Here is a 23,514-nt window from a genome sequence, read left to right as displayed (position 1 = left end):
GGAGACCTCTCAGGGACAGAGGGCTGTGTCAGACTGTCATAGACAGAAGATGAAGTGTCTCAAAACACTTTAAAATTACATTTGTTACAATACAACTTTATTTATAGAGCACAGTTAAAAATCAACAGTATACCAAAGTGCTTAACAAAAAAAAAGAAAATAAAATAGAACATAAATATTGCAAGACCAAAACAAAGTACAAAATATGCTAACAGGTCGATGTCACTAATACACAGAAATAGCAATGAAATGCACATCAAATAAAAACATGGTAAAAGCACAAAAGCATGAAAGAAATGTATAAAAGAGAAACAGAATAAGTCTACAAATCAGGTGCAGCCAAGGCAAACGCACGGTCACCTCTAGATTTCAGCCAAGATCTCGGCTGCACCAAGATTACCCGAGTAGATGATCTTAGTGCTCTAACAAGAACAATCTAAGGAATTCGATAAGGTAGCTCGGCGCTGCGTTGTTGATAATTTAAAAAGTAAGCAGCAGTATTTTAAATTGGATACAGTATTTAATGGGTGCAGTGCAGATCAGCAAGAACAGGGATAATAGAGGCAAACCTCCCAGTTCCAGTCAGAGGGCATGCCTAGCCTTAGAAATGAGATGCAGTTGGTAGAAGCTAGATCTATTTACAGCAGACACTTGTTCATCAAATTTAAAAGAGCTATCCAGCAACACACCCAAATTGCTAACAGTGTCAGAGATGGAACTGGCAAGGGAACCAAAGGCATCACCAAGTTGGCCGCGAGGAATATTACTATCAAATACCACGATTTCTGTTTTCTTATCATTTAAGATAAGAGTTTCCTAAGAGCCATTATTTGACCTCACACAAACAGTGCAGAGACAGAGATCATCAGTTAGTTCAAAGTAGATCTGTATATCATCAGCATAACAGTGAAAAGCGATATTGTATTTCTGAAAGATCGCACCTAGAGGGAGCATACAACACGCTAGCTTCAGGTACTCCTGGGTGAAGCCAGGTTTCTGTGATGATCAAGGCACAGCTTCTGGATTTTATTTAAATTCTCTCTCACACACACACACACACACACACACACACTATTTATCTGTTATCTATTCCTCTTTTCTTTTAATGTCTATTGACTTTGTAAAGGCAGATTCTGTGACAATCCTAGAGTCCACAACAAATTTAAACAAGGGGACATTAAAGTTCATTCTATCTTATCATAAAGAGGAAATTACTATAATAAAACCAAAGTTCAATATCTAGACAATGGCACCCGAGAAACTGTTACTTTTAACATCACTGTTTTCGATCTGATCATGTCTCCCTTTCTCCTGATGTAACATGTGTATCTCCCAATGTTTCCCTGTGTGGGGTTTTCAGAGTCAGACTGAGCTCTCCAGTTTCCAGCAGGTCTTTATTCATCTCTGTTTTATCTCTATAATCCTCGTCCTGTTCTTCAGGCTGGTCAGATGTTTTATGATACACATGAACCTTCCTGCTGTATCTGTCCTTCCACTCCACTTTAGCATCTTTGGGCAGTTCTGTGGTTTTGAAGGGCAGCTGGACAGACTCCGCCCTCTCCTCCACCTGCACCTCACAGACTGAGAGGACAACAAACACAACATGAGCTGTACAGACAGCAGCCGGTTTTCAGAGTTATAGAGGAAGGTAAAGGATAGAAGCAGATCAGAGCAGAGGACAGAAATCTTTAAAGTGAAATTAGGTTTTAGAGTAATTGGAGATGATCAGAGTCTGATGGTGCTGTGGTTTCTTTTACCTTATATTTTTGCTCTATGTGCATCAGAGTAAACTCTCCTGTCACAGCTGGTCTTGGCTCACAGCCAAGGGTTGCCTTTTGTGGATTTACAGTGAGGAAGACTGAGACACAGTAGGGTGTTTATCTGCCCATATAGCTTTAAGGCCATGACAATCACTGGCAGATTAAGCCTTCTCACAGCACAATCACTCTCCTGTCTAATGACAACTGGCAGCCTTAAATACTCTCAGCTGTTAAGGACTAAACCATTATTTTACTGTTAGGTGAGTTTTTAATTTCTGACCTTCCATTCTGCAATTAACTCTTTTAATAAATAAATATATACATACATTTTACCATTTTCATCTGATAAAATATGTTATACAGGGCTCTAGATTAACTTTTTGCTATGGTTGCACTGGTGTGCCTAACTTTTTTTTCTTAGGTGCACCCAGATTCTTCAACCACATTGCTTAAAACTGCAGTTCTACAAGAAAGAATAACTTTATTTATCCCGAGGGAAATTCTTTTCAATTCAATTCAATTCAATTCAATTTTATTTATATAGCGCCAAATCACAACAAAAGTCGCCTCAAGGCGCTTTATATTGTACAATAGATCGCACAATAATAAATACAGAGAAAACCCCAACAATCATATCATATGACCCCCTATGAGCAAGCACTTTGGCGACAGTGGGAAGGAAAACTCCCTTTAACAGGAAGAAACCTCCGGCAGAACCAGGCTCAGGGAGGCGGGGCCATCTGCTGCGACCGGTTGGGGTGAGAGAAGGAAAACAGGATAAAGACATGCTGTGGAAGAGAGACAGAGATTAATAACAGATATGATTCGATGCAGAGAGGTCTATTAACACATAGTGAGTGGCTGGAAAGGAAAAACTCAATGCATCATGGGAATCCCCGGCAGCCTCGTCTATTGCAGCATAACTAAGGGAGGATTCAGGGTCACCTGGTCCAGCCCTAACTATATGCTTTAGCAAAAGGAAAGTTTTAAGCCTAATCTTGAAAGTAGAGATAGTGTCTGTCTCCCGAATCCAAACTGGAAGCTGGTTCCACAGAAGAGGGGCCTGAAAACTGAAGGCTCTCCTCCCATTCTACTTTTAAATACTCTAGGAACAACAAGTAGGCCTGCAGTGCAAGAGCGAAGTGCTCTAATAGGGTGATATGGTACCACAAGGTCATTAAGATAAGATGGGGCCTGATTATTTAAGACCTTGTATGTGAGGAGCAGGATTTTGAATTCAATTCTGGATTTAACAGGAAGCCAATGAAGGGAAGCCAAAACAGGAGAAATATGCTCTCTCTTTCTAGTCCCTGTCAGTACTCTTGCTGCAGCATTTTGGATCAGCTGAAGACTTTTCAGCGAGTTTTTAGGACATCCTGATAATAAAGAATTACAGTAGTCCAGCCTGGAAGTAATAAATGCATGAACTAGTTTTTCAGCATCACTCCGAGACAGGATATTTCTAATTTTAGAGATGTTGCGCAAATGGAAGAAATCAGTCTTACATATTTGTTTAATATGTGCATTAAAGGACATGTCCTGGTCAAAAATGACTCCAAGGTTCCTCACAGTGTTACTGGAGGCCAAGGTAATGCCATCCAGAGTAAGAATCTGGTTAGATACCATATTTCTAAGATTTTCAGGGTCGAGTACAATAACCTCAGTTTTATCTGAATTAAGAAGCAGAAAGTTAGCGGCCATCCAGGTCTTTATGTCTTTAAGACATTCCTGCAGTTTAACTAATTGGTGTGTGTTACCTGGCTTCATGGATAGATAGAGCTGCGTGTCATCTGCATAGCAGTGAAAATTTATGCTATGTCTTCTAATGATGCTGCCTAGGGGAAGCATGTATAATGTAAGTAGAACTGGTCCTAGCACTGAACCCTGTGGAACACCATAATTGACCTTAGTGTGTGAAGAGGACTCTCCATTTACTTGAACAAATTGGAGTCTATTAGATAGATATTTTTGTCATGTACATGCTCAAAGCAGCAGGAGAGACAGAGGAACAGATGAATAAGATATACAATATATACAATAAGAATAGTAGTATACAGTAATATACAGTAGGATAGTGCAAGACATCGTATCAAATAACTCTAATGCACAAAGATTCCCCCCACACACACTCTGCAGCACTGACCTCTGACTTGAAGTTTCACTTCTTGTTTCTTCTTTAGCATACAGGAACTGCTGTAGACGGTGCAGGTGTAGGTGTTTGTGTCCCAGTCTGTGGGGTATTTCAGTTTCAGACTGAGGTCTCCAGTTTTCAGCAGGTCTTTATTCATCTGCGTTCGGTGTCTCTAAACCTGGTCTTGTTCTTCAGGCTGGTCAGACACTTCTGGATACACATGGACCTTCCTGATGTTTCTGTCCTTCCACTCCACTTTATCCTCTTCAGACAGGTTAACTCTGGTTTTGAAGGGCAGCTGGACAGACTCCACATCTGAATCCACCACCACCTGGGGGACTGAGAGGACAACAAAGCACAACATGAGTTGTTTGACTAGTTAAAGTCTGAAATATGTCCGACTTTTCCACTGAACACTTCTTTTAGCAAATGGTTGTCACATGTCCAGACTCAAAGCTTTACTTGCTGTCTTTGAAAGAGAATCAAGAACTTGTTCCATGAGGGGCGTCCTATGAAAGAAGGTAAACATATTTAGACTTTCAAGTTCAATTTCACTTTATGGGATGAAAAGTGTCTCTTAGCCCAAGTAAGTGCAAAATTGTCAAAGTGAAAACCACTCAATATAACACAGAACAAAACAATAGACAATGCAAGGTGATAAAATATAACTAATTTTTGGAGATTGAAAATCAATCTGAAAAATAATCAAGTGTTCAAAACCTCTGGTGTGACCCTCTGGATTGTGACTCTGATACTGGATATTGGACTCAGAGTAGCAGAACTCGCTGCAGACTAGCCAAGAAGCTGCTAGTCTGCAGCAGGGCTGAGCATCATCACTGATTTCTATAATCCATTTGATCCTGGTTCGTTTCACTTCAATTTTGACTGAAACAGTCAGAAATGTTATAATTTGTCATCTTTCAGCACAGTGTGTCCATGTATGTGCCGTCTGCGCTTTGTGTTTACGCGTTTGTATGGAATCTGCTTACCTGCTCTCATTTGCTGTTTTAGCTGTTTGGTGGTTTGTGAAACCACCAAACAGCTAAAACAGCTGTGTGAGCTTTGAGCTGAGATTCTGGCGTTTCTGGCAAAATACATTCATATTTAAAAATCAATCCTGGATTTGACTGAATCGATATTGAGATATTCAAACTAAAATCAATTCTAAGCTGACTAGTTCACAGCTAACTGAGCTTGTTCACTAGATAATGTTGGGCCTACGAGGACACAGATGACTAGGAAGCTGACAATAGTCTTTCAGTAAAAAGTCTTTTTACTTCCTAACAGCAGATATTTCTGCTGTTGGGAAGTAATAGAAAAGTATATTGGACTTTGTTAAGAAGTTAAAGTTGCTCTGTATTAAAAATGTGAGGAAGAAGAAGCAGATAGTGTACCTGGAGAGCAGGATTGCAGACTTGGAACAATGCACCAGGACAAACTATGTCATTGTTTCACCAACAAGAAACCAGCAGCAAACTTAAGGTTTGTGAACAGGAAGCTAAATGGATCTCATGTCTTCATGGATATGTAACAAATGCAATGTTGGCATAGCCAAGAAAGCCTCGAGAAATTGGGTAAAATTCAAAGCACTTGGACTACAAACTAAAACTAAGCTAAATGTAACACTGGAAGATGTGGAAAAGTACCAGTGAGCAACATGAACTGGACTATAAACAAGGTGACACGCATCCACACTTAAAGCACACAATTAAAATAACTGATGTGGAGAAAACAGCTGCATCACTCAGACGATTGCTGAATATAATCAACTCCAACTTAAAACATTTGAATATATAAATCACAATATATCAAGTTTTAAAACCATCTAAGAATTAGGGATGCCGTCTTCAGATCAGGGGCTAAAGCAGCCCTCAGACTGCCAAGAACTGACCTCTCCCAAACTCACCTGAAGCATGAAGCCTAAGCTGGTGTGATGGAAATCTGAAACAGACTGAGCTACACAAAAAACCCGTTCCCTTTCAGGGCTCTAGAGTGTGATCAATTTGTTCGCATTTGCGACTTAATTTCTCAGTGGTGCAACTAAAAGAAAATCGTAGGTCGCACCAGCCTGTCGCGTATATCATGGTCTATCTACCATATCGTGGTCTAAACCAACCAAAGGTAGTCAGGGGTGGGACCTCTCTGATAGTCCTGTCGGCCTACATGTGTGTATGTTTGAAAATGCAGGCGCATAGACAGAGGTGAGCAGTAGGCTGGGTTTCAATAACTGGTTTAAAATGATTTTAGCTTGAATAAAGCAACATTAATTCATTAAATCCTGAATTCATTTTTCAATATAAATTAATTTTGCCAGGAACTCCAGGAGCTCACAAACTATTTCAACAACCACCAAATAGCTACAACAGTAAATGAGAGCAGGTAAACAGATTCCACACAAAGACAAACACAGAGCGCTGAGATGTTGGCTTTCTCGGTGTGTTCGTGCCGTCGGGGCTGAAAGTCGACATCTCACTGATTCTGAGCTGCAGGTTTTGTCCCTCTTTGACCCAAATGTACTTCAAGAACAGTTTCCCATCTCAAATCTCTGTTTTCTGCACAGTCTTTCTTCTTATTACGCACCAGTCTACCATTGGGTTCAGCGCAGTTTTTCTTCTTTTCCCCAAAAATGTTTATTATTAATGAAATTAAAACTTTTTAAAATTATGCCAAATTGCAAAACTCTTAGCTGTGTCTCTAATCAAACCTCTGTAACATTCCTCTGCTTCACTTCAGCAGCATCAGGTAATGTTCAGATGTTCATTCATGGTTTTCTTCAGTCTTGGTTCTTCTGCAGAAGATTTTTAAGGCGGTTATCTGTTATAAAGCTGGCAACATGATGCACTGGATTTACTATGGTGAGTGTGGAAAGACCATGGCCGGCAATACTGATACACAGTGTATCCAGAAAACACATTGTATGCTGTGATAAATGCACTGCCCAAGTGTCCCCTCTCCTCACTGCCTTTAAGCGGCAGGCAGGAGCAAAAAAGGTCATCAGACGATGATTAAGTTTAACATTGTCTACAATATTGCCAAAGATTGCCAAAGCACTTTAAGCACTTTTTCAGTAACTTAACTTTCTTGTAGAAATCTGCTTCAAATAAAGAACTTTGTGTTGACAAGATTGTTAGTTAATCATTTACAAATCAATATTGTCTGTATGGCAATTTCCCCCTGAAAAAGTGCAAATGTAAAAATGTGGTCTTAATTGATGCGGTTGAAAAATCTGGGTGCAGCGAAGCAAAAGGTTAGTCAACAGCCATCACTTTATATGGCTTTAATATGCCTTTCCAAAACGGTCAGATAAAATGTTTTTAGTATCATCAGTAACTGACCCATTATTTTTAGTTCTTGTATTGCAATAATTCTCATTGCTGCATTTCTAGTTAAAAAAAATTTAAAAAAAAAAAAAAAAAAATCAGGCTGGAGAAAAAAATTTGTTTAAAAAGGTCAAAAATGAATATGATATCAAATATCAAATCCAAGGCAAAACTATGTACGCTCTGACCTCTGACTTTAAGCTCCACTTGTTTCTTCAGCAGGATGTTTCCCTCCCTGCTGTAGACGGTGCAGGTGTAGGTGTTTGTGTCTCGTCTGTGGGATATTTCAGTTTCAGACTGAGGTCTCCTGATTTCAGCAGGTCTTCATTCATCTCTGTAATCCTGGTGCTGTTCTTCAGGCTGGTCAGAGCCGTTCTTATACACATGGACCTTCTTCTTGTTCTCCGTCCACTCCACTTTAGGGTCTTTTTTTTTTTTAATCAGACGAACTCTGATTTTGAAAGGCAGCTGGACAGACTCCACCCCTGAATCCACCTCCACCTGGGGGACTGAGAGGACAACCAAGCACAACATGAGCTGAACAGGCAGCAGAAGCTTTTTCTTCCTCATCAGTTGGAGGTAAATTGCAGCAGACCCTTTCTGCATTTTGGATTGGAGTGGAGAAATTTTACCCACTGCTAGGTAAGAGAGGCTGGCCTTACTTCTTTTATCACATCCTACTTATGTGAGGTAGTCTTTTCTGCTGGGGCTTCAATCAATATAAAAAAAACTACAGTTCAAAGCTGGACATTGAAAATGAACTCAGAGTGGCGGTTTTAAAACTCCACCCAGGTTTGAGAAGATCTGCAGCAACAAGCAGCTCACACCAGCCACTAAAACGATGTCAGGATTAAATGTGTTATTTTTACACAACAAAACTTTAATTTCTGATTTTTCCATTGAGGGAGTTTGTCAGGAGTTTTCCTGTATTGCAACTCAGGTCGGAATAAAACGCTCAGACAGGTTAACGTGTACACGGGTGAGACTCAGAGAGACTCGCCCGCTGCAGTAAAAAAGGAAGAGTCTTTATTCAGAGAGCACATACAGGAAGAGAGAAAATAGAACTGCAGGCTTCCTGTGTAACTTCCCCATTTAGAGTCTGCACAGAGTTGCAGAGTTTAAGCTGAATACTGAAAAGAGCAAACACATTTAGATAATGAAACGTACTTTTAAGCATAACATAATAAAAATCCCAAAATCCTAAGAAATCTCTTAACAGAGTTGTTTATGTTTTTCACTCCATTTTACACGGAGGACCTAAAAGAATCACACTATGAAGATGGTTTGTTTTTCTGTCATTTAAAAGAGTTTTTTATTTTATTGAACCTGCAATTTATTGATGTTGAATTTTATTTGTTCAAATGTTTACAAAGGTTTCTTGTGTGAAATAAACTGCAATGGATTTTCTTCTGTAAAACAAAGGGGTTAGCAAAAAGGTTTGGAACCACTGGGTTAAGATGATTAGAGATAAAGATGAAAATGTACCAGCGAGTGAAGAAAGTGTGTTGAGGAGATGGAAGTAGTTTGAGAGGCTGATGAATGAAGAAAATGAAAGAGTGAGAAGCACAGATAAAGGAAACAGTGCTTCATTATTTCAGAGGATTAGTAAGGAGGAAGTGAGGGCAGGTATGAGAAAGATTAAGAGTGGAAAGAAAAGAGGGCAGTGGACCTTTGTGATCAGACTTTCTAACACATCCTGTTGTTTAACAAGTATCCTCTCACTTTAGAGAGAACTGATTTTCACAAACAAGGGTGATGTGCACTGTCAGTAGAAGCATAGCAGAATACAAGTGCATGCATGAGAGGCAGACAGGTGGGAAGGTGAACATGGAAGTAGCAGAAGTAGTGAAAGTAGATGAGTTTAACTACCTGGAGTCAACCCTTGAAAGGAATGGACAATGCAAAGGGAGGTGAGAAAGGAGAATGCAGGTGGGGTGGATTGGGTGGAGATCAACATCAAAGGTGATTTGTGACAGAAGGAGAGCAGCCAGACTGTTAGGGGTGGATGCTGGAAGAGGGGGAGATGTAGGAAGATAACTTGTGGCAACCTTTAAAATGAGCAGCCAAATGAAGACAAAGTAATCTAATCCAGGTAATTAATGAATGTGTATAGCCTCAGTATATTCATTCAGCCAAAAGATCTGGCACAGACACAATGTGCCTCATTTAACTGATTAATTTTGGGGACAGAGTCAAAGTGAACAAAGGCACTTTGATGGCACGACTTGGTCTCAATATAAAGAATATTGCAGAAGCTCAACATTTTTCCCCATTATCATCAGTGAATCAAGTTAATATTATATGAAATACAAGTAAAAACTAAGTGCACACTGACCTCTGACTTTTAGCTCCACTTGTTTTTTCATCAGGTCTCCCTCCTTGTTGTAGACGGTGCAGGTGTAGGTGCCTCTGTCCTTGTTTGTGGGGTGTTTCAGGGCCAGACTGAGGTCTCCAGTTTCTAGCAGGTTCATCTCTGTTCGCTTCCTGTATGCTGGGCTTTGGTCTTCAATCCTATCACAACCATTCTGGTGCACATGGACTTTGTTGTTGTATCTGTCCTTCCATTCCACTTTAGCATCTTCAGGTATATTTTTTGCTTTGGTTTTGAAAGGCAGCTTTACAGACTCCACCCCTGACTCCACCTGCACCTGACAGTCTGATGGGACAACAAACAACATGAACTGTACAAACAGCAGCAGCAAGTTTTAAAGAAAGCTGAAGGACAGCAATTCTTTCAACTTCTGGACCTTTGAGTGACACTTAAGGAGCCACCAGGGGACACTTGTTAACCACTAGTGTGTCTGACACGAGAGACTCACCTGACATGAAATAGTGTCGAAATCTATATGTGAGACCCCCAAAAAACACAAGAACAAGAAGAACTACGACAGCTGTGGCCCAAAGTGGAAGTTTTTCTGTGGAGAAACAAAAAATAAATGCATAAATAAATTATGACCTTTGAATTCTGAAGTTAATCTGAGCCACTGTCCACCAGCTCTGACCTCTGACATAGTGCAGCACTACTTTCTGTCTCAGGATGTCTTTGTCCCTGTAGATGGTGCAGATGTATCCTCCTGTGTCTCTCTCTGTGGGCTGTTTCAGGGTCAGACTGAAGTTTTCAGCAGGTCTTCATTCATTTCTGTTCGGTCTCTGTAAAACTTGTCCTGTTTCATAAGTTTGCCACCTTTGTTTGAATACTCCTGAACTATCAAGAGTTCATGGTCAGAGCGAGTCCACTCCACTCTGGTGTTCTCAGGCAGGTCAGGTGTTGTTTTGCAGGGCAGGGTGACAGACTCTGAGCCTTCCTCCACCTTCACCTCCACGTGATGATCTGAAAGGACAAGAAACCACAATATCAAATATAGGACCAATAGCAGTCACACTCATGGCAAATGACAAGTTTCTGCATTTCTGACCTCTGACTTCACTAATGTGGCTCACTACTCTTTGCTTTGAGTGGAAACTAAACTGGAATTTATGAACTGGTGCTACAGCTACAGACAATTGAGGGATCATAATGAATGTTTCAGTGTTTTAAAAGAAATCTTGAGTTTTCATCATGGACAATATGTAAAAAGTCTACTGACATTTGTCTCCCTGAGAAGAGAAGACAACTCTGCACACCTAAAAGAATGCAATGCCATATACCACAGAGGCTGTATCAGTAAGATCTTATTTTAGTTTACTTTCCTGCTCATGTTTGTTGTTTCATTTTAAGGTTCGGTCCATTGGAAATCTTTCTGTTAGGTTAATCAAGACTGTTGCAGCTCCTCCAACCAAAGGCTGCGGCAGGCTGAACATGAGGACACAGATGACGCGCAACAATAAACGCATAAAATACACTTCTGTAACATTTGCTCCTTTTATTCCACATGCAACTGTCCAATATACAAATCAGCACATGGGATCAACTATTAAACAAACGCACAGACTGCACAAACAAATAACTGCAACTCACAATGGCTGCACTAATTACTATGCCAAATTACAACTTATTTATGGCATCAATTAGTGCACAAATATACAAAAAACTAGTGATGGGTCCAGCAACACTGACGCACCGACGCTTGTATCAAGCTCACAGAGCGAAACCTGTATCGGTGCGTGCGTCGCTTTAAGAAAAAGTCACGTGATCGATACAGCTGCTGTATCGCTCATTGCCAACGCGCCAAACTGTGTTTAAAAGGTATCGCATCCGCATTTGTTAACGGAATGAGTCGCCACCAAAAAACACACAAAAGTACTCTCGCAAAGATAAAAAAAAAATACATATCTTTCTACAACAAATACAAACACACATCTCTCCGTTACAAAATGGAGCCCGAAAGAAAAATAAATGTTTCTGCTGTGTGGGATCATTTTGATCTTTTAACTGCAAATAAGGTAATAGTTTGTCTGTCTTTGTTTCAGTGTAATCTATCAGAATAGGAAAAACAGCAATGTGACTTGCAGTGTAAATTATTTATTTCATTTTATGCAGGTTAAGTGTCGCATCTGTTCTGCGGAGCTTTCTTACACAAACAAAAGCACCTGTCATCATTTTTGGAGCAGCCTTCAGGATCTCCAAGTATTAACATGCTGTTTTTAGACTTGGTGGATAGCATTAACAACCTGCTTAGCTGCAAATAATCATGTGCAGTTCAACATGATTATTAACAGACAAAAAGAAAACATATTACTCATACAAAATAGTTTTCTAAACAAGATCGCTGCAAAAAAGTGCAGCCTTACCTAATGTCCACCATACTGTTACTCATCTTATATTATGATTTAGGCTTAGAGTCCTGTCAGATCAAAAGATGCCAGCTGAGCTGGTTCATGCATCTTACAAGGATGCCTCCAAACGGAGCTTTTTCTAGGCATGTCCTAATGGAGGAGGACCAGGGCAGAACTGGGACTCGCAGCTTCAGTTAACATTGACACACTTTGGCAACAATAGCAGATATAGGCAGTGTTGGGCAAGTTACTTTGAAAAAGTAATTCAATTATAGTTACTAGTTACTTCTTCAAAAAAGTAACTGAGTTAGTAACTGAGTTACAATATTCTAAAAGTAATTAATTACTTGGAAAAGTAACTATTGCGTTACTTAAAAAAAAACAAAAACGTTTTACCCTGTGGGGTTCAGAGTATAATTGGCCATTTTTTTACTATTCTTGATTTTCCCTCCACATTTTTCCTTTAAAAACTATTTACTTTGCCTTGTTTGGTATCATTCTTTTTAGCACAACCTCACGTGCCTGAATTTACAGTTATGTTCTCATTTTGTCATACTGTATAACCAGAATTGATCTAAAATCAGACAAAAACATAAAAATCAGAGTAGAAAAAGTTATATTTTACTGTAACAACTATAAACATGATTAATGAATCATATTTCATAACTTCAAATGCAAATATTAATTGTCAATTTTAAAATCCTATGCACAAGTTTTGCAAACAACAAAGTTATTTGCATCCATTTACCTTTACCCTTTTTTAAATAACCATTTCAAACTATTTACAGAACAATCAGCTGTTCTTCAATAAGATGCCACACAAATTATTTGTGCCACTCCAAAAAATATTTCTGTCCACTATAAAGGAGAACATCACAGCCTGATACCTGCAGGTCTGACAGCAGCAGGTGTATCACTGCTGTTTCTACCTGGAGACAGCAGTCGCCTCATTGTTCTGACACACAACACAAAACTATCCACAACACTGCACACTAACTACACAAGACAACACATTAACTACACACTCCAAACACGCTAAACGTCACAAATCTCTCACATCTCAAAACTCTCTCTCTCTCTCTCTCTCTCTCTCTCATCACTCCTAAAACTTTTTTTGTTTAGTTTTTGCTCATAAGCAGAGAGTGCTTGCTAAGCGCTAACGGTGAAACTATTGAGGAAAAACGCCGCAGATATTGTTTATCATGACTCTGGTTTTACGTGGCCTATTGACACAATTTAAAAACTGGTATATGCCACCTTGTTGCTTTGTCTTTAAGTGGTCATGTGATTGGCTTACCACGACTACTTTATTCTTCCTCAGTCAAACAGCAGCACTCGGGCGATTGTTTTGCCTCCTTGGCTCCAGGTGTTGTGCTAGACAGTGCTCGTGATTACCGTCCGCGGGAGCGCGCAGCTGCTTAAAGCTGTAGCGTCCAGATTACTTACAGCCACTTCCTGCAACTGATATAAGATGCGGTAAGCTGAACACAGCTTCAACCGTCTGTTTGTTGAAAAATAGTAACGGACCGCGTTTCCTTGTTAGTAACTGTAACGGCGTTGTAATGATAGGAATAGTAATTAGTTAGATTACTCGTTACCAGTGTTGGGACTAACGCGTTATTAAGTAACGCGTTACAGTAACTACGTTATTATTGTGGTAACGAGCACGGTAACTAGTTATTATGCCAAAACCAGGAACGCGTTACTCGTTACTGGGATTTAGATAGGTTCGTTACTCGTTACTTCGTGTGGTGGATATCGTGGAGCTTCCACAGATTCAATAACATTAGCAAGTGGTGGAGGCCAGCAGGTGGATGAAGGAAAAGGGAGGCAAGAGGAGAGACCCGGCGGCACCCGGTCCGCGTGTCAGGCGAACTGAACTTCAGGTAAGAAGTGATGAGCTGCAGTCTGTCTGGGTCAGATATAAACCAAGTTTAGGTGGAGTTTATTTTCGTTATGCTGACATTTTTGTACTGCGTGCTAGCTAGTGTTAGGGTTCAATATTGAGAGAAGAATCCATAAATAACCACAGATCCAGGCGTGTGCAATTTAGACGGCATTTTAATGAATACACATCGCATGGAGTCCGAACGCTGTACAGATTCAGCGTCGAACTGAACTTACAATAATTAGACAAAGGTTTTATAGAGGTGAGCATTGTACCACCCCTCTTCTGTTGTTAGGCAGATTTAATACAGCATACGTCAGCTCCAAAACCACAAATGTTCTGTCAACAACCTTTAACATAGTTTTAAAGAACATTGTCTTCGGTCGGTGCTTCCCTCAGCTCGTCTTCGCTGTCGCTTCCTGTGGGAGATCTGTTGCACTTCCTCTAAGTACGTCGGCACAATTCTGCATTTGCAGCAAAACACATCTTCACTTCTTGCTTACCAAAATAGATCTATTATGGTGTGTATGTGTGTGTCTGCAGTGTATGCTATGTATGTGTCATGACCTCTCCTGCACTCCGGCTCACCTCACACCCCTCGTCCTAGCCAGACATAAGGCCTGTGCTCGTGCACAGCTGAACTATGTGTGACTTCTAAATGTCACACTCAAATGATGATACTCAAACCATGAAGGAAACTTACTCAAACTGAACATAAATGAACTTAAGACTTACTCAAAAGGATATAAGTGATAAATGATACAAACTTAACTCTTAGCTCTAAAGAATATAAGGATATAAGGATATAACTCCAGGCATATGTCATGTAAGCAGGTGTGTTGCAATTCCTTTCAGAGCTCCTGTTCTCCTCACCTTGTATTGGCAGATCATAACGCCTGCCAAGAGTTTCTGACCTTCACTTGACCAGGAGCCACAGCTCTTTAATAAGCTCAAATGCAATCATGTATAAAAGATTAAAATCATTTTCATAACACAGGTTTTCCTTCTCAGATCTGCCAATAGGTTTGCTCCTCCTAATATAGTCTAAAAGCAACCCCAAGCAAAACAATTTGAACTTTCCCCTATCAGTGATCCCTCTAAGTGTGTGTGTATATCTCGTCTATCTGTGGGTGCACAGAGTGTGCATCTGCTCTCTGAACAGTTTCACTTCTGCAAAAGCATGGCTTGCAGACGCATTTCCTGTCAGCCTGCAGTCAGCTTCTCACCCACTGAAGACTTCAGTATAAAAATACAAAAACACCCAAAAGCCCCAAAACTATAGACCCAACTCAACAATCTGAAGTGAAAATAAAATAATAAATCAAAATGACAAAACATAATACTTCCTCCTCCACACTTCCTCTCTTGACCTCTGGATAACATCCAGAGGTCACCAAAACAAATAAAAGCATGACCGAAACTAATAATTCACGGAGTAGATCCTAGTCTAAGACTAGATTCACCTTAACTGTGATGGATAAAAACCTTCTCCCTACTATGCTCTAACTTACTCTGTTCCTCAAGTGCTCTCTTTATTCAAACTTGATTTAACCTATTATTACTCAAAACATGAACCTAATTGCGTCTTCGTAGTCGTAACACTACTCAGCCTATGTAAAAGTCTTAAAGCACTGCTCTCACATCTCTGCATGTGTTTCCTGCTGCTTCCTTATCTGATTATCAGCATCCTGTACACAAAACTGTCACTGCTGCAAGGGCCTACCTCTCATCTAAAGTCACCTATTACAAGAAAATGTCTCAAAAAAATCATTATAACGGCTTATTCTACTAAAGGATCAAAGAAAAAACAACCACTCTAATTGACTAAGTGTAAACATATAATCAATAGCTCCTGAGTAAATTTCATCATAGCTAAAAGCTGAACTCTAACTGTATTTTGAACTCCCATTTCCTGGGTGATAACCTGTTTGAATATATCATTTTATTTCATTTTGCTGCTCTTAATGTAATGACTCCTTCTAACTTATACTTTATCAGACTTAACCAAAATATATAAGCTTTCTCCCTTTGCTTCTGTTTTAAACAAAAACTTGGTCACTTCAACAAGCATTTGTTATTCTGTAACTGCATTTTATATAAGAGGACCCATTTGGAGCTGCATGTGTTATCTCCATATTTTACATGTCACCCAATTTAGTTACAAACGAAACTCCTATTCAGTTAAATGCTAAATGGATTTCAGGCCTTTTGCCTGGAATCAATACTGTCATGTGTCTTAATGAGCTCTATATGTCTGTAAGCGTGTGCAATCCTTCAATAACTCAGGTCATTCTCACAGTAGATTGGCTAATCATAACGTTAACCAAAAGTTTATGACCCTCAAGAGACGACTCTCTGAGCCACAACTCCATTAAAGGCACCAAAATGCAATGTGTATGAAAAAATCATTTCTACATATATAATCTCCAATATTATTCATTTGAGTCAGCGAGACTTTTAACATCCTCATAAAAAGCTCTCCTCTACCCTAAAGCCTACCTTATAACAACATTCTAGCATTATGTCACTGTTACAACTTATCCTAAAAATCAAAAAGAAATCCCACATTTTCTACTCATAAAATCTTCACTATTTTCCCCAAAGCATATCCTTTATTCCCACAGTTTCCCCTTTAAATTTGGTGTACAACTTCTTTTTAACCCCAGCAATTTATCTTCTAAACAGAATTCAGTTCATTTTACTCCTTTCTTTAGAATTAACAATCTCCGCCTCAGTTTTACTATATCTAGATTACCAAACAACCCCAATCATTATAAAATCCTAGTAAAACCCCTTTCAAATTAAACAAATTAAATCTTAAACCCCTCTCTTTTTTGACACATCTCATGTGGCAAAAAACTCAACATGCTCCACCCAAGCTTAACAAATTAAAAGGAAAAAAGGTTAGTCATTTCATTTCTCAGAACAGCTCAGCAATTCTCCTCTCCGGTGTTTTGCTCCAGCCCTGAAAACCTGTGTTTAAGGAACAAAATCAATTTAATCATCATGTCAAATCTTCTCCAACTCGTTGCTCCATTGAACTCTGGATCCTTGGAATTTCCTGAAAACAAAACCTGTAGTTTACATTTCATACTCAACTCTCCCTTTATGATCCCGTCTATGTCATAACAAAAATAAACTTGAACAGAACAGTTATTAATCCTGAGTTACCTCAGTTAATGGTAACTTGAATCTCATCAAACAATGTTTCCTTTTAGCATTTAGCATTCTCCCAACAATATAATGTAATCCCATAATCTAACCCCGTAAAAAGAAATTTTCTCAAAGCAAACATCAGCATCCCAAAATCAGCCTCCCAGATTTAAGTCTCCCACTTGTCCTGCCTATGGCAAAAGCAAAACAAAGCATCCTCTTTCTTTTCCTCACATGGTAAATTTGTCCACATTTATTCATTCCCACCTTAGTCCAGTCACTCACATTCACTCACATGCATTCACACATGATATTTTTGCTGATCTGCAGCCTTCTGCGCACGTCATCAGATGCTCCACATCAGCAAAATGAGCTCTATCATTCGTTTTATTTCGTTTTCCTGTTTAGGAAAATAGTTCTCTATACTTTTGACTGGATTGAATCGATACAATCCATTTTTAGACAGAGACTTGCCGCCAATCAGTCTCTGATTGTAATCAATTATAATTCTGTAAAGCCCACCTGATTTTTTGTACTTGGTAATTTTGTCAGCGCCGTCCGTTCACTCTCTTCCAGGCCTGCTTAGAACAAAAATGAAAAAGAGAGCTGATTATTAGCTCATCAAAGTACAAAACAAAATCACCTGACAGGTTTTTCCTGAGTGCACTACTACAAAAATTTTTGGGGCCCCTCTCAGACATATCCCTGTCTAATCAAACACCCTCTCTGGAAATAATCAAACACCCTCAAAAATCTGAAACAATCTTAAATTTCACCCATTCAACACACCGAAAACCTCGTCAAAAGATCAAAGACCGTTTGCACAATGTCACCCTTCCTCACTTTACCATGTGTTTTCATTCAGCACAAAATAAAACCCAATTTCAACAACGTATCATCCTTAAATTATAAATTTCCTGTCCAAATCTGCCCCTCTGAACAGACCTGACCACCGTAATCAAATATCCTGATACTTTACCATTATATATTTCTCCCAATACTCTTCAACAGCCCCGATCTCTCTTGAACTGAACAGAAAGCCTCCGACACACACGCACACAGGAAGTGTCTTTGTCACTCACTCACTCCAGCTAATTTGCATAAACCCACAGCTCAACAGCCAACTTAACAAGAGGAATACATGTTTAAACCTTATCACATCATTGAATTATTTTCATTTTCTTTCTATACTAATCACTTACTTTGATCAATCAGTGCAAGAGCACTCCTGAGTCACTCTTATAGACACTTTTCTTTTGTTTTTGTTTTTTCCATAACTCACTCCCTTGTCATACAGCTTCGTTTGAGTTATTCCACAACTCTATTTTATCCAAGTGTGTTTTAAGTGTATTTTCTCCAACATTCACACCATTTTAACACTCATGTAATTAGCAGGCTGATTTAATTACATATGTTTGTGTTCTTTGCCAAGTTTTAATCACTATCTATGCATTACTCTTCATGAGCTTATCTCTGTAAGGTTAGTGCCTTTTCTGTTTGTATGTGTGATTCTTATAAATGTCTCTTTATGATCTTTGTGATCTTGTAAATGTTTCTTTTGCAGTGTTTCAAACTCCTTTTGACAGGGTGTGTTTTCTCTCTTTGGCTCATCACTGGTCATTGTGAATGACATTTCCCTTCGTCTGTGCCCAGTGGCCTTACCTGTTAAATCCGTCTCCTCCAGTGACTCCAAGGTCACTCCGGGACTTAGGTTCGAGCAATCGTGACTGCGCCTTGCCTTAGGTTGTCCCAGGGTTTCGAGGTGGGATCTTACCCGTCATGGGCTGTCCAGCCTTCCATGCCCGCCTACTACAGGAGCCAACTGGGCAAGGGTGTTATCAGATCTAGGGGACACACTGGTTCTGGAAATTAAAGGAGTGTAAACTGCTTTCTTTATTAAACTTTCCAACAATAATTTCACATGTAACAGTTTGTGTATGTGCATTTTCAATTCATTAATGTAATTGTTAGTTCCTGTATTTATTTCTCTCAGTCTGTCTCTTTTCTAAAACCTGTAATTAATATAATTTTATTACTTTATTACTTTTTCTTAAAACATGCATTCGCTTCATCTTCTTAGAATTTAACTCTGTCTATTTCTCTGGGTGCTCCCCTGACATCATCAGTCACACACACCTTCCTCTCACACACACTTTTAAATAGAGCTCTTCCAAACATCAGGACAACTAACACTTCTCCACGGACAGGACCATTCTTTAGGTCAGTTTTATAGCATCAGTCACCCAATAATCTCTTAACTGGGTTTCCCAAGTACATATACTTATGTATTTTCAATCGGAAAAAATACACTCAACCTGTCATAACATCTCTCATGGATTTCTTGAATTAAAAGCACTTTCAAACTTTAAAACATCCTACTTTTCCTCACACAAGAAATATATTTCACACTCCTTTATTCCATACACACCTTTAAAAGTTCTAACCTCTTTAGTCATTCAGTAATCGTCTCACACACTGCCTTTTCTCTCTCAAACTGCCATTTTCCACTCACTCAGACAAATCATGCAGAGTCACTCAAATCAAATACTGACAGCATTCACACAGTTAAAATCACACAAAATACGCTTTCATACGAGTATTTTGGACATGCCTTCCATGATCAGAAAGAGCAAGTCAAAAGAAAAGAAAAGAAAACTGAAACCTCTCATCATCCTCACGGCTTCTCCCCACACACATAACTGAAAATGAACACACCAACATTTATGGCTCACGAACTATACATCTATCAAAATTCAGTCATTTACTATGCATCCACACTAATATATTCACACTGTATTTACACTCTCATAATAAGCAAAACCAACCTCTTATATACAGGCATTTAGCAAAAAGCTCAGTCCTCTCGAAAACTGAAACCACCCTCTCTGCGCGTCACTGCTGCTCATTTGCATTTACACACACAATCAGTGCACATCCGGCTGTGCATGACTAACACAGAGACTGATCCTACTCATAGATCTCATATTTTATATTACAGACGTCTTAAATTACAACTGCACAGATTTTTTTTTTTAGGCCTTTTCAACTCCTATGTAATTTCGATAATAGAACATAACGGCTCCAACCGATCAGTCCCAGACTTTTTGTGCTCAATTCACCAGGGCGGTCCCAGACTGTCCTGTCCAGATCTCTAAACCTAACTTAATTTGCCAGCATACCCAATAAGCGCAAAAATAGGAGACTCTAACTCCTAGCAATTTCAGAGGTTCCCAAGTTCTCTCCCGCTGTCGACGGTACTATCCCTACTCTTCAGGGTAGGCCAAGGGTCAGCGTCCTGCCCAGGTGCAAGCGTTACCAAGGAGAAAATGCGCTTCTTAACAGACGCCGCTGTCGTCCTAGAAAAATTTATAATAATTTGAAACAACAATCTACACCCAAAACAGGATTAAGATTAAGGACAACCCTCAACAGTTTTGGAGATTCCCGAGTCCTCCTCGAATGTTGCCCGAAACTATCCCTAGTCATCGCTAGGTGAAGGATAAATTTCTCTATCCAGCAGGGAGCGTCACCTCCGAGAAAGTTCTTAAGGGTTGCATAACCAATGGGACTTGAACCCACAAAATGACCAAATTCCCTATCATTCTAAAAGTTCACTTCGCAGTCCAACTGCTTTAATTCTCTTTTCATTCCTTTATTCTCATTACTCAGTACTGTCACTTATAAACTTCCATTTCATTATCATTACTTCAACCGGTAAACTTCATGAAAACTTCACCAAAATTAAAAACAGACATTCACCAGTAATTTTCAGTGAGTAGACTTTAATTTGACATGTCCAATCTAGCACATTTTGGAAAATTCAACAGGTATGTGCCTTACCTTTGTTTAAGCCGGCTTATGTCCACTCACTTCAGACCACTGACTCCTATCTGCCCATCCAATCACCACAGACCCTGGATCTCTCCATCTACACCAAAATTAATTCCCTCTCTTCACCGGAACGAGCCCCCAAATGTTAGGGTTCAATATTGAGAGAAGAATCCATAAATAACCACAGATCCAGGCGTGTGCAATTTAGACGGCATTTTAATGAATACACACGTGCGGAGTCCGAACGCTGTACAGATTCAGCGTCGAACTGAACTTACAATAATTAGACAAAGGTTTTATAGAGGTGAGCATTGTACCACCCCCTCTTCTGTTGTTAGGCAGATTTAATACAGCATACGTCAGCTCCAAAACCACAAATGTTCTGTCAACAACCTTTAACATAGTTTTAAAGAACATTGTCTTCGGTCGGTGCTTCCCTCAGCTCGTCTTAAGCTGTCGCTTCCCTGTGGGAGATCTGTTGCACTTCCTCTAAGTACGTCGGCACAATTCTGCATTTGCAGCAAAACACATCTTCACTTCTTGCTTACCAAAATAGATCTATTATGGTGTGTATGTGTGTGTCTGCAGTGTATGCTATGTATGTGTCATGACCTCTCCTGCACTCCGGCTCACCTCACACCCCTCGTCCTAGCCAGACATAAGGCCTGTGCTCGTGCACAGCTGAACTATGTGTGACTTCTAAATGTCACACTCAAATGATGATACTCAAACCATGAAGGAAACTTACTCAAACTGAACATAAATGAACTTAAGACTTACTCAAAAGGATATAAGTGATAAATGATACAAACTTAACTCTTAGCTCTAAAGAATATAAGGATATAAGGATATAACTCCAGGCATATGTCATGTAAGCAGGTGTGTTGCAATTCCTTTCAGAGCTCCTGTTCTCCTCACCTTGTATTGGCAGATCATAACGCCTGCCAAGAGTTTCTGACCTTCACTTGACCAGGAGCCACAGCTCTTTAATAAGCTCAAATGCAATCATGTATAAAAGATTAAAATCATTTTCATAACACAGGTTTTCCTTCTCAGATCTGCCAATAGGTTTGCTCCTCCTAATATAGTCTAAAAGCAACCCCAAGCAAAACAATTTGAACTTTCCCCTATCAGTGATCCCTCTAAGTGTGTGTGTATATCTCGCTCATCTGTGGGTGCACAGAGTGTGCATCTGCTCTCTGAACAGTTTCACTTCTGCAAAAGCATGGCTTGCAGACGCATTTCCTGTCAGCCTGCAGTCAGCTTCTCACCCACTGAAGACTTCAGTATAAAAATACAAAAACACCCAAAAGCCCCAAAACTATAGACCCAACTCAACAATCTGAAGTGAAAATAAAATAATAAATCAAAATGACAAAACATAATACTTCCTCCTCCACACTAGCATGACGGAGTTTCTACTGTATACAGCTGGGTGGGTGCTATGTTACTGATGTTGAACTTTATTTTGTTCATAAGGTTAATTATTAGAGTTGCCAACCGTCCCGTAAAAAACAGAATCGTCTGGTATTCAGAGAAAATATTACGCGTTTCGTACTGAGGTGAAAAGGAACACAGTTTGTCCCGGACTTCAGCTACAATGAAAAAGACACAAAGCTGAAGTTGCACAGCTGCCTCTTCTTCTCTCATTCTCTCCTCTCCTGTTTCTACTTCAATCACGAAACTGATCAGTGATCAGCTGATCGGCTTTTCTCTCTTGTTTGTTTATCGCCCACTTTGCGCCAGAAAGAGGAAACCAGCGGATGTCGCGTTAAACAACAGCAGCACGTTTAAGCTTGATCAGCTGTTGTTAGAATTTATTTAATATTAATTTCTAGTATCAGCTGATGTTTGCTGGAGCCACAGCTGTAAAGCTGCTGGTCATGATATCGGTTTGGATATGTGGTGAGAGGGAAACATGCAGATGAAACCAGGAGATGTCCTTACTGAATCATCAGAGCTGAACAGGTGATGGAGAAACAGGTTTACCTTTTAGGTGACATGAATGAGTTGAAGGGAAGTTATGAACTGTTTCTGAGAGACAAATAACACCAGCATCCTTTTCTACGTAGCTGACAGCTGGTAACTGTGCAGGGGCGGGTCTAGCAAAGTTTTGCCAGGGGGCCAGGTAGGGCATTAACAGGGAAAGGGGGGGGACAAGGAAATACTTTTCTTTATTATTCTCATTTAAAATGTCTCGCTTTTAAAAAAAATAATTATCTGAGTCTTACAACAAACAATTGATAGATTGATACATATATACCATCAGAACAGTGTACATCACTGTCACAACAGTGTTTATTTTCATTCAAAGGCTTTATGATTTTTCCTATATGCCGGGACGATTGTTTTGTCCCAGTCCAGCTCTGTATGCAGCTCATCTGCAGTCTGGTGTTACCTACATCTTCCTATTCAGAAGGCAGAATTTCCAAGTTCTGAGTACAATCAAAAGCAACACGACTGCAGTTTTGTGTTGGATGTAAAAAGCAGGCTAGAATCATGGTGGCGGTCAATGACGGTCCAGGCGTGATTTCTCTCGTGGAAATGTGCACATTATTTTTTCCTTTCTATGGGTAGGTGGCACAGTGCACTTGTGGCAAGTAAGCAAGCTAGAAGACTGGCAATCTGGCTGGGTATCCAGTTACGGAAGCAACACATTAACAAGAGAATTCTGAGTAAAACCAAAGTTACTTTCCCTAGTAACTAGTTACTTTG

At 39.6% G+C, this 23,514-nt stretch overlaps 1 protein-coding gene across 5 annotated transcripts in view; it reads right to left on the bottom strand.

Moving 5' to 3' along the window:
• LOC120438424 (myelin-oligodendrocyte glycoprotein-like) overlaps nt 1-13,243 on the bottom strand; it is a 357,354-nt gene extending 344,111 nt beyond the window's left edge. Inside the window, exons 1-6 of one of the 5 annotated variants that reach the window (XR_005611867.1) lie at nt 10,214-10,542; nt 10,031-10,126; nt 9,547-9,867; nt 7,400-7,720; nt 3,904-4,230; nt 2,494-2,548 (exon numbers count right to left, since the gene is read on the bottom strand). Coding sequence is in view for 4 of the 5 variants with exons in the window: in XM_039608844.1 (XP_039464778.1) it covers nt 7,648-7,720; nt 9,081-9,219; nt 9,547-9,867; nt 10,031-10,037 (540 nt within the window). In the remaining variant the exon portion in view is untranslated. Of the gene's footprint in view, nt 1-2,493; nt 2,549-3,903; nt 4,231-7,355; nt 7,721-9,080; nt 9,220-9,546; nt 9,868-10,030; nt 10,127-10,213; nt 10,543-13,224 lie in introns of those variants that run through there. The other 4 variants (XM_039608844.1, XM_039608843.1, XM_039608845.1 and 1 more) reach the window with 4 other exon arrangements.
• Nucleotides 13,244-23,514: the final 10,271 nt, after the last annotated feature.

Source organism: Oreochromis aureus, linkage group 3 (genome assembly GCF_013358895.1).
Source record: "Oreochromis aureus strain Israel breed Guangdong linkage group 3, ZZ_aureus, whole genome shotgun sequence".
In the NCBI taxonomy this organism is placed as follows: domain Eukaryota; kingdom Metazoa; phylum Chordata; class Actinopteri; order Cichliformes; family Cichlidae; genus Oreochromis; species Oreochromis aureus.
Note: the sequence above shows the minus strand (reverse complement) of the source record. Positions and strands in the feature narration are given on the sequence as shown.